The 12,178-nt window shown below is 45.2% G+C and overlaps 1 protein-coding gene across 1 annotated transcript in view; it reads right to left on the reverse strand.

The window, feature by feature from the left end:
- Positions 1 to 4,537: 4,537 nt before the first annotated feature.
- Positions 4,538 to 12,178, reverse strand: part of PRPF18 (pre-mRNA processing factor 18) — a 28,531-nt gene continuing 20,890 nt past the window's right edge. The window contains exons 7-10 of the mRNA XM_077836399.1: positions 11,189 to 11,329; positions 10,438 to 10,509; positions 8,310 to 8,465; positions 4,538 to 5,151 (exon numbers count right to left, since the gene is read on the reverse strand). Of these exons, the coding sequence (XP_077692525.1) occupies positions 5,071 to 5,151; positions 8,310 to 8,465; positions 10,438 to 10,509; positions 11,189 to 11,329 (450 nt within the window). The 3' untranslated portion in view covers positions 4,538 to 5,070. The remainder of the gene's footprint in view (positions 5,152 to 8,309; positions 8,466 to 10,437; positions 10,510 to 11,188; positions 11,330 to 12,178) is intronic.

The following is a 12,178-nucleotide window of genomic DNA, read 5'->3' on the forward strand; positions in this document are numbered from 1 at the left end:
TCACTGTAGGACTGGGGCAGGGGGTTGAGGTGCAGAGAGCAGGAGGGGGGTCAGGGCAGAGGGTTAGGGGACTCAGGGAAGGGGGTTGGGTGCGGGGTGCAGGAGCGGTTCGGGATGCGGGCTCCAGCTCAGTGCCACTTACCTCAAGCGGCGCCAGGGTGGCAGCAGTGTGCAGCGGGTCTAAGGCAGGCTCCCTGCCTGTCCTGGCCCCGTGCTGCTCCTGGAAGTGGCCAGCATGTCTGGCAGTGGCTCCTGGGAGTGGAGTGGGGTGGGGCAGGCGGCTCTGCCTTGTGCTGCCCTTGCCTGCGGGTACTACCCCCGAAGCTCCCATTGGCTATGGTTCCCTGCTCCTGGCCAATGGGAGCTGCGGCGGGCGGTCCCTGTAGGTAAGGGCAGTGCACAGAGCCCTTTCCCCTGCCCTGCCCCCACACGGACCGCAGGGACGTGGTGCCGGCCGCTTCCGGGAGCAGCACGGGTCCAGGGCAGGCAAGGAGCCTGCCTTGCCTCCGCTGCGCCATGGGGCTGGATTGAAAGCCCTGATGGGCTGGATGCGGCCCGTAGGCCGTAGTTTTCCCTCCCCTGGTCTATGCACACAAGGTTGAATTATATTAGGTCATGTTCTTGGAGCAGGAAGACTGATTCCAAAGATGGTGCTTAGTCTTAACAGGACGTAGGAAGAGTTAAACAGAGCAAACTTTTCCCAACTTACTTTAGACAGTAGCCAAAGTATGAAAAAGTGAGACGCACACTGAAGTATTGCCAGCTCTCACCATTTTTATCACACTATTTGGTATTTTTTCTTGAGCCCCAGCTCCTGGTGGTAAGTGACTATGTGAGCTGCTCAGCGTTCGTTTAAAAAAAAGTTTCTAGTCCTCATGGCTGCAGGGAAAAGCTTGAAAATCTGAATCCTTAAGACTCAAAAGAATGTAAAAGACCCACAATTTATTATTTTTGAAAATCTCATTATTTTTTGGAGTCTAGCTCACAATATTTGAACACTTGGGGTTGGCAGGACTGCATTCTGTTGGTTTTAGTAAACTACCCTTAGATTTGGACTGATTAGATTTTCATCTCTGAATATCAATTAACCATTCATGTATAGTTTGTATTCTGGTAGCAGGAAGAGGTCCCATTCAGAACTGGGGGCTGTAACAGGATGTGCTCTGGTCCTTTAAGGGACGCTTGGCTCCAGTCCAGGTTCAGGCATTCTCTGGGATGTGGCCCTGTGAGTTGATGGAAGGTATAATCTGAACCATGTGACTGGAGGCTGGGACGATATAAGGCTAGAATCTCACTAAGCCTAGCGAGACTAAGGACAAGGCAAGATTCAGAAAGGGGTTCTGCCCCAGAGAGCAGGGGAAGCAAGCCAGGAGGAGCTATGAAAAAGAGCCTGTAAAGAGGCAGGAAAGCTTCAGGGAAGGGAAAGGTGCTCAAGGCCATGGAGAATAAGGGGTTGGGGAGGAGGTTTAGAGACAGCCAAGACAGACAAGGACCTGAGAAGGAAGCTGCTCAGAGGTGACAGCTGTAGCCAGGATGGGATGAAGGATTAATACGCAATTCTATGTCAGAAAGACTACTAAGGCCAGGAAGGGTTGAAGGACAGTTCTGCACTTGGACTCGGAGAGTCAAGCTACCAGTAGGAAAACAGAGGCCTGAATTACCCAACTGGCACGAGGCCTCTTCAGAGCTGAGTGAAAACTGAGGCAGAGATGCATGACCTGCTGCTGTGCTGGTGGCTGTCCAAACCCAGGAACAGATGCCCCTGCCCCTAAGCCCTTACGGTTATTTTTCTTACCACCCAAAATTTGCTTACATCTCTGTCCGCAGAAAGAAACCAATGGAGAGGGAAAGTCACCTATGGCCTGGTGGAGGTTTGCTGTTGGTGTTATGAATCTTGACTCGTCATTAGTCCTCCTGCTCCTAGAGACCACAGTCATTGGTACGAAAATACCCTGGCTACATTAAAGACCCATCCTGCAACCCTCACTCCCATGATTAACAGGTTGTCTTAAGTGGGAGCAATCATATCCAGGTTTCTTGTGTATGAGTAAGGGCTACACTTTATATACGTTATGGTAGTGCCTGGAAGCCTCAAACAAAATGAGAACCCCAGTGTGCTAGGCACTGGACAAACACAGTGAGAGTGTCACTGCCATTCCTAAAATCAAGAGGCAGGACTGACCAACAGTAGATGAGGAACTGAGGCACAGAGACTAAGTGATCTGCCCAAAGTCACACAAGACGCCTGGTAGCAGAGTCAGGATTTGAACCCAGATCTGAGCTCCAATCTAGAGCTTTTGCTACAAGACCATCTTTCTACTCTAAGGCTACAGGATCAAGGCCTCCTCTGAGTAAGACAGTTTCCTGCTAATGCAAAAACGGTCAAAAAGATCTTAAAAATATACAGGCATCTGGTGAAATCCAGAGGAAAACCCCAGACCTCTAACTCTGAACATACTGTGTCCTTCCAACCTGTAGAACAGCTTAACAGCTGCTGATTCTTGTTGGCTACATCCACCCTCTCAAACTATTTACCCTGGATTTTTCAGAGAGATACCATTAACTATTTCAACACAGTCTGGAAGCTGTGATTTGGGCCAGTCCAGATGCGAGGAGCCTCAAATCTGTGATAAAAGCTGTTGCCATAACAGCGTTCCCATAGTGACACTCCAGGGACTGAAGCTGGCTCACACACTCGGGACAGCTGGAAGCTCTTACATAAAAATGCCTTGAGAAAGTATTTTTCAGTGTCTAGGCTCTCAATACGGTGCCATTCCATAAACTGCAAGGGACTCAAGTTATTCTGTCTTGGGATCCGTTTGACTGGGAGGGCCATATTTTTGGGGCTGTCAGCAAGGAGACATTGCTTAAATTACATTCCTGCTGAAATCTGATTAGATTAAAGGAACATTCACATACAAAACCCAGGTCCCTCCAGGAGGAACATCCCCATTTAAACTATTAGCCACTGCAACATTAAAACAATCCTGGTTGTTCCTGAATGGAACAGGAGAGTTAGCTAATGGTGTTATAAATCTCCAAGGGAATCTGGTTCCCACTAATGCAAATATCATCATTCTGCCTTAAATCATTCCAGGGCTATTTACTTACTGTACCTTTCCAGGCAAAGTACAGTTCTTTTCAATCAGGGCCTGTAATGTGCCTAAATTATTTAGAGGGTTCAAAACTAAGGTCAAGCTAAAGAGGTAGGAACAGATCAACAAACCATCTGGGAGGATAAAGTTGTGGTGTTATAAATATTTCCTGTTGCACTAAACCCTCTCCAGGGGCGGTGTGTGTGTGTACAAAACCCATCAGGCTCGGTTATTAACCAGGCTTCCTAGTGTGCTCTCTTGACAACTGCCCAACTCCTCCCCACAAAAACCAGTCTGTTCTCTAAAGCCCTTTCCCTAAGCTCTTTTCACTGGCTCTTGCTTTTATTGCTTCTAAACCCATGAAGCTCTCTGTAAAAAGAAAAGGAGTACTTGTGGCACTTTAGAGACCAGCTCTCTGTGTTTTCTCTTGGGTTCCCATACTTCAGACTGAACAATTACTCTGACCAAAGATGCACTTAAAACTCCAGAGACTCCAGCAGGGCCAGGAGATTCCTCTAGAGACTCTGCTAAGTTTTCCAAAAGCAGAACTAGACACAAAGGATCAGCGCCCCACAACACAATGAATTAGGAGGAAACAACTGTCTTCTAACAACACATTTCCCTTGCCCCCTTCACAGTTAGGATCAGGATTCAAATAAGCACCAACCTGCTAAATGAAACTTGGTGGTACTTCAAGGGTTTATAAGGGATGGATTGTGAATGATTCGGATTATCACTATGGAGTCTGAGCACACACAAGTCCACATCATAAAAGTGTCACTGTTCAGAAGATCTGATGGGACTGGTATTGGGAGAGAAAGCCTCTCTCATTGCTAACAACAGTTTGAACCCAGCCCAGGTCAGCTGCGACTAAAAGTTGTCATCATGTCAGGGCCTTCTGGTGGCCTGTGTTGTGTGTGAGTGATCTAACTCCAGTTCCTACTGGGACAATGTCCATTACCACAAAAACCACTCCCATCACTGGCAGTAATTAGCATCCTCTGCAGAGAGGTCAAAGATTTAAATAAGCAAGAAAAGTGAGCGACCCTCCAAACCCTGGAAATGTCTCTCCAGGACAGGCCAAGGCATATTGGAAGAACAGCCTGGCTGCTGAGCACACAGGAATCACTACTGCTACGACTTCAACAACCATTCAATATTCCACTGTTTCTGTAGTACACGTAAATGAGGGAGCATCATTCCCACTCCTCCCTAATCAGGGTGCATGATAGCAAAGGTCAGTGCCTACTTGAAATACTATACCTGGCCATGGGAGGTCTTGTTTCCACCACTAATTATTCTAACTGCAATGCCCAGCAGGCTGCAATCTTCTCCAGATGTGTAAACTAGAGCTCTAAAACCTAAAGAGCCCAAAGATTCCTTACTCCAAGCTCACAAGGTTCATATTAAAAGCTCCACTAAAAAAAAAAACAACAGATCCATTCAAGATCAAAAACTTTTACCAGTTTGGCTGTACTTTTCAGCTGAGAAATATGTGAGTCTTTTTTCTGATAAATACCACATGAAAGATTAGACACTGAAATGTTCATATTTACAGAAATAATTAGAATTCAGTTTCAACTGTTTCCTTCTAATCATCTGCCCATGCCAACCTCAATGGGAGGAGTCCAATAAAAGCAACAGATGACCGCGATCTAAGCTTCTGAGCTGTGGGAAAAGAAATAATGTTTGGCCCCTATGATTTCCAGAATAATTAAAATAAAGACACCCCCACCCCCCAAAATCCCAAATGGGTTCAGGATCAGTTGAGTGTAATGTACACAGAGCTTAAAAGAAACATAAATAGAGGTGGTTTGTAGAAATCAAGCTCTAGACAAAGCCCTTGGCTTTATGCTATTGCTCCAGACACACCCCAAGTTTTTAGTCGATTTCAAGCAAAGTCTAGGCTGTTCTCTCCTCTCTCTCTGGGTCTTGGAGAGCAGAAAATGATTTACGCCTTGGGCAGCTGAGAGACTCACAAGGCATTGTACTCCACGCATTTGGATGGGTCTGTTGGGAAGTGTTTCTGGCAAATGGTCATGAGCCTCTTCAACCCCTAGAAAGTCAAGAAAACAAGGAGAGGTCTGTAATAAACCAGCAGCAATCAAACCAACTTAACTATTTCCTGGTCAACTTTGAGTTTCGGGCACAGAAGCGACCCACCCCAGTGTAACCAGGTTTTTCAAAAAGTTAGGCATCTTCCAGAAGACACATGTCTCTTGAACAGGGTAATTGCAAGGAAAGGATTTGCTGAATGCTCCAAACAGCAGAGGGAATAGTGGGGCATAATCTATTAATTTAGTCCGTCGTTCAAACAGATTCATGGGACAACACGTATCACTAACTGTCACTAGCTGTTTAGACCTTAGAAAATTGGTTACCTCCTCCGGGAGAGGAAACTGGCACTATCAGGTTAACTGTGATAAATACTTTCACCATTTGTACTTTTTGCTTCTTATACTATACTCAGGTTTAAAATTAAAAGACTGAAGAAGAGCTCTGTGTAAGCTCAAAAGCTTCTCTCTCTCACCAACAGAAGTTGGTCCAATACAAGATATTACCTCACCCACCTTGTCTCTCTCTTATCCTGGGTACACTACTACTGCCTAAGCTATCTGACAATATCATTCGGACTCTCTAAAAAAAAAAAAAAAAAAAAAAGACACGTAAACAGCACAGAGTGAAGAATAAAGTGACCCCAGCTTCGGCTGTGGTGTGCTAGGCTGCAATGGCAAGGTACCACTAGCTGGCAGGTGTGACACATGCTTGCCATGAATTCTGCAACCCCTGCGGCTTTAGATTTAGGTTTTCAGGGTTCATTAATTTCAGGGTTCATTAATTTGTGGGGGGGGGAAAGGGGGCTAGTGCAGCGGATCTCTACCTTTTTCTTTCTGAGGCCTCCCCAACATGCTATAAAAACTCCACGGCCCACCTGTGTCACAGTAACTGGGTTTCTGCATATAAAAGGCAGGGTAGCAAGCAGGGCAATTGCCTGGGGCTCCAGGCCACAAGGCCCCCCCATGAAGCTACACTGCTCAGGCTTCAGGGTGGCAGGGCTCAGGGCCCTGGGCTTCAGCCCCATGCCAGGGGGGCTGCGGCTTTCTACTGTGGGCTCCAGTGAGTCTAACACTGGCCCTGCTTAGTGGCCCCCTGAAACCTACTCATGGGCCCCCAAGGGGCCCTGGACTGCTGGTTGAGAACCACTGCACTTTAATGTAGTACAGTTTCAAATAGCACTAGGTTAAAGCGCACTAGGAAACCTTTACTGAGCACCAGCAGGGTCTGCATGGTCCAATTAACGTGTAATATGTTAAAGCGCTTTAAAAGCCATGCCCCCGTAGGACACATTGCTGCTCCACATAGACAAGGGCTTAGAGACAAGTAACCATTTCTGGTGTTTTCTCAGTCCTTATGGTTAAACACCATTTATTTTATTCTATTTTAAAGCAGGGGCATTTTACTGGTGTTTAACGGTTAAAACCAAAAATCAGAAGCCCTAAATGATCTCCCTTTGCTTTGGATGCTGTAACCGTGGACTTCTAGCAAACAAATCAAAGTGCACCTGACACTGTTGGGCTGAGCAGCAAAGATCCTGCATAACCCAAATACAAACAGTATCTACTAAAGACTATTATGTGTGTTTGTAGTGAAGACAAAGCACACACATGTGTAAACGTTAACCCTGCATATGATTGTACAATTAGCCTTGTGGTTGAGCAGCATAGACCTGAAAATTCTTCCCACAGTGAAGGAGGATTGGGACGGATTTGTACAGAAATCTGCACAGTTGGGAGATGAACACAAGGATCCCCTGGACAGGCAAATTTAGCCCGTATTAGAGATAATGGGAAGAGAAACCTCTGCAGGACAGTCAAATACACTGCAACTTGAGAAGGCTACTCGAAGAAGATATCACATAGCCCTCTGGGGTAAGGATTATCCCCATGTTAGAGAAGAAGGAACATAAATGGAGGGACTTCCCAAGGCTACAGATGAAATTTATATTAAAGCCCCCATAGAGCTCAGTTTTTAGCCCCCAGAGCTGAAACCCTCCTCTGACTTAAGTGCCTAAAGGCCCCTAAGTACAGTATTTTCAGAGAGAACGGCATGAAGATGCTGAAACTTAACTTGAGGTATTTCAGAAAATACACAGCTTCAAACATGTCTCAGTCAGGGGCCCCAAAAGCAATCTGAGTGACACTTCCTTTTCCTCTAAGTGACATCCCCTAGTTACAGGGCCACCACTGGCTTCTGTGAATGTCCGAAACGGGGGGCAATGTGAGGAAGACATTTCCTCAGATGATCAGCAAAATAAAAGATACTCTCCTTTTCCCCCACGGTAATGTGACAGCAGAGATGGCATCATGGTTCATAGCAGGAGCTGGAAGCCATGGGAGTCTTGGTATTGCAGCAGGAAGGACCGCTCAAAAGGGCCCGGGGTAGAGGCCACTGGCTAGTAGGGAAGTTCCTTGCCCCATGGAACTATTTCTGCAGGTCCCATAGAGAAGGTAGGAGGGCTTTACTTGAGAGCTGCTGCTGCTACAGCCAAACATGTATTTATATGGGATAAGGAGAGGGGTAATCCTCTCAGACCCACCTGCTCCCCTCTGCTGAGGGACCCTACCATAAATCATCAGAAAAGCTTGTACACCAATTCTTAAAGGAATCATTTTTTTCAGTTCAGGATGTAATTTAACAGGGGGCTCTATCTGAACCTGGAATGTTGTATCCATTTTGAGTTGGTGTCCCTTTAAGGAGAGTTACACTAAGAGAACCACCATGTCTGTCTGGCTGCAGAAATACAAGACCAAGTTGGAAACGTGTTTCATTGTTCAGTCAATTCAACAACAGTATCATAAACTCCAGACAATATGTGATGTTAATGCTAGAGGTTAGAAAATGATGGAGCCCAGGAGACTGAAGCATGGGTTTATAGCTATTTCAGCCGTAATGTAGAATCATGATAGGTGATGGAAAAAGACTTATTAGACTCCATCCCTAAACCACAGCAGGAGAGCCCCAACGGGTCCAGGATGCCTTGGTTATTAAACGGATACTGCATTCAGTCAGAGCCAAAAGGCAACAGCCCGTACCTACCACCTTTTATTTTTGCCATATCATTTGTGCTTATAAAATTTGCACTATTCAAAGGTCTTCCTAACTTTTAATGTGTAGCCTCTGGAATCCCGAGTCTAACACTCCTTAAGCCCTTACCTGAATATATTTCCTCTGAGTCTCATCGTTCAAAACATGGGCCACATGCTTAGAGAAAATCTTTTCCCGGCCAGTTCGGGCATGGATGCCAACCATAGTGACACCAATAGGCCAGGGAGCATTTCCAATGGCCATTTGAAGGTACGCATCATTAGCCTGAAAAAAAAGTTTATAAATACTTAGAAAAGCAGAGAGAGACACAGACAGGCTAAAAGCTCAGGGTCTAGAATCCATACAGCACTGGCCTGCAGAACCTGGAAATCTACATTCCCCAGCAGTCAGCAACTAGCTGTGAAACCCCCTGGCAAAGTTTGAGTCTTATCCCCGGCTCTAGTGACTGGTCCAGAGGATAGCAGCCTACTACTGCTACCAGTTACTCAATTAGCAGAGTAACAGAGGTCTGCGTTGTAGATCAAAAGATCTATATCCAGCTCATGCTGGGGGGGTCAGTATGGTTCGACATAATGAAATTTGTTTTTTGAGGGCTTTTTTTAAATTAGGAAATAGTCTACAAAATGTTCAAAGAATGCTTAATTTTGCAATTGTAACAATCAAAAGTTGGGAAATGCCAGAATTACATGATCGCATACTATATTTTCCACAGGACTCCTGCCTCATGCAGTGTACAGGCTAGCATGAGTCAGGGTTGTGTAGTGAAGGATGCTGTTTGTAGGAGGAAGCTGGAAGATGTGCAGCAAATGAGGCAGGGGATTGTAGGAAGAGGAAGGATGGCTTCCTGGTTAAGGAAGTTGAATGCCACTCTGGAGAACTGGCATCTGTTCCTGCTTTGACACAGCATGGTATGTGATGCAGAGGTTAATGGTTTGCCTTAATTCTGGCATTTCCCTATTTTCAAGTGCTTGATTTTGCTACCTTTTAATATATTTGGATGTAATTAAATACATAGCATGCATAGTGTACACCATTCTGTACAAACCAAAGAGTATCCAAGACAGCAGACTGTGACAAAGGACAACTCTTGCTAGGAATTGAGATGGGGAAATAAAGAAGGAGACAATGTGTTTTTAAAAGTTCCAAGCCTCACAAAAGCTTCCATGTGTGAACTCAAAGTGCCCAGTTCAGTCAACTTAATGAGTATAAAATCAAGCACCTGTGAAACAGATAGGCACAGCTGATCCACCAACATAATATACTATAGCCCTATTGCTCTCCTTGCAAAGAGCTGGAAGGGGATCTTTTAGACTACACAAAGCATAATTGAAAAATACACTTTGGCCTTAAAGTGACTTGAATTAAACTTGTCCTAGGCCAGCAAATTTTAAGAAAAGTCAGAAACAAAATCAGGCTTGGTTATTAGGCAGATTACCCCAAATCCTCACAAGTCTTATCATACTGCTGGGAAAGTGAGGGGAATTACAAGGCTCCATTCCTCCTGCCACCCACACAAGCTACCATAGAACTACCATTGGCATTCCAGTTTCATTTCTGGAGGTGGCTACAGAACGCTCAAAGTAAAATGTAACACTTTGATTGTTCTTGTATGCCAAACCTCTCACTCCTCCTTTAAGCACACTGTGTTCACTAAACTTTTTAATAATTTACCCTCAACATCACCCCCTCTTTAAGCTTGTACAGGACTATTGATGTGGGTACGTCCAATACAGGATGTAGGGAGGGACAAGGTCTTATGTGTGTTTGATATTTTACATACAGCAGTCAAACACATAATGTGGTATTAACTGAGAGATAATGTTGAAATTTCCATTCAAGTTTCCTCTGCAAGTTAATATAATCATTTACAGCAAGATTCTGCCTGGACTTGCAACTGCACTGACTTCAACAGTCTCTCAGGTTGTAAATCAAGCAGGGTTTGACCATAAAGCAGGAGATGTATCCAAGACACTTCCAAGCTGCCCTCTTTTCCTGAGAATTAAATACCATACCAGAACCTGGAAACTTGTCATTCAGTTCCAGGAACTATACAATCAGTGAATTCCCCACATCCCTTTACCTGGTGCCTAACCAGCAGAGGCTGATGTCAGTTTTGTTTGAACATGTGTTCTCTCTAACGACATGCCTCTGAGAAGCCAAAATGAAACATTCACAGTATATCATCCAATTAATACTACATGGCTTGAACACTTTAGAAGCTTATAAGTAAGCATACCTTCACGTATTCCCTTTGCAACATGAATTTAATAATATCTGTTATTGATTCTTTGATGTCTGCAGGGAGAGTCTGAAAGAGGAAAAAACATTAGTTTTACTTCTGAGAAATACATAGCTTTTGAAAGCGATAGTATTTTGCACTTACACAGAGCTTTGCGGCCACAAATCTCAAGCACTTTAAAGAGGATAAATATCTCCATTGTATAAATCAGGGGTTTTCAAAGTGGGGTAAGCAAGTTCTCGTCAGGAGGCACGCAAGGAAAATCCTGTATTGGCGGACAACGCACTTTGTTTAGTAACACTTGGCAATCTAATCGTAGGTATATTGTGACCTTATCTCAGACAGGGATATGCGGCATGCATTATTTGGAAATGGGTACGCAGCCTAAAATGTTTGAAAACCACTGGTACAAATGAAGTAACTGAGGCACACACAGGTTATGTAACTTGTGCCAGAGTTGTGAATAAAACATAAGCAACCCATTGGATCACTGATACACATTATGACATTTGGGAAGGCATCTATTTTAGGCAGGCACTAGAATTCAGTGGTTAAACAAGAGTGCGAGTCAGAGACTGGGTTTCTGTTCCCAACTGCGTCACTGAATGACCTTGAGCAAGTCACTTAGCCTCTCTGACTCCACTTCCCCATCTGTACAATGGAGACAATCAATAAGAAGCACTACGTAGTTAGGAAGCAGAGGTGAAGAGAAGTCTGGCTGGACCCTGTCATTCTGAAGATCCCTCACCCTTTTCCGCAGTTTTCTGAAGAGAGGTCTCAGATAGGATTCTGTCTGCTTTTGTGTGGCACTGTTCAGTTTCCCCTGCACACCGCGTTTCACATAATCCTCTCTGGCATTCAACTCCTTCGCCCAGACACCCAGAAGAAACTGGAAAAGGAAGGAGTAAATTTATGCCACGGTGCCACCTAGTGGCTACACCAGTAAAATGTCTGCATAAAAGTGCAGCATAAATGTCAAAACTAAAAAAAGGGTTTCAGGAGGGACTTGAATGAAAAGAGGCAAGGAACCGGACATGCCATAAGAGGTGGCAGGTACGAAGGTACAAAGAGGAGAGGAAGAAGGAAACTAGGGAGATGCTGAGGTGGACATCAGTGATGGAGGCAAGTTGGACTATAAAATGAAAGCAGAGATGTAGGTGCGAGATGCCAACAGCCGCAGGCTCACTTAGAATGGACACGCGCCCAGCACTCCCTTCAGACCACGGCCCACGGAATGTTTAACACATTGTATGTGAAGCCAAATACATGACTAGGGGCACCACACTTCATAGCTTGTGCAGGTCAAACTCACTGACACACCAGGGGCTCCCTGCATCTGCCTATTTCCCTCAACACACACACACACCTCCCTATGTGCCCCCCTCTTATCCGCCTCTATTTCTGGGACTCCTCGAAATCTCTTCCAATGCCAGAAGCTGTGTGCCACCCTTTCCTCTCCCCATCACCAGGGGTTCTGTGTGCCCCCATCCCAGTTCCACCCTTTCTCCTCATGGTAGGAGCTCTGTATGCCCTCATTTCCCCTTACACCTGCAAACAGCATTCCCTGAAATTTTAAAGATGATCAGATGCAGCATTAATGCATTCCAGACAAACATAAAAACACCATCAAATTGAACGTAGGGCCTCAAAAGCTCAGCCAACACATCCAACTTGCCCTCACTTTAATACCTGAACTGTCGGAGAGAGCCAGGCTTATCTTAAAATTCTTACGTCTGGT

Source organism: Eretmochelys imbricata, chromosome 1, assembly GCF_965152235.1.
Source record: "Eretmochelys imbricata isolate rEreImb1 chromosome 1, rEreImb1.hap1, whole genome shotgun sequence".
Taxonomy (NCBI): Eukaryota; Metazoa; Chordata; order Testudines; family Cheloniidae; genus Eretmochelys; species Eretmochelys imbricata.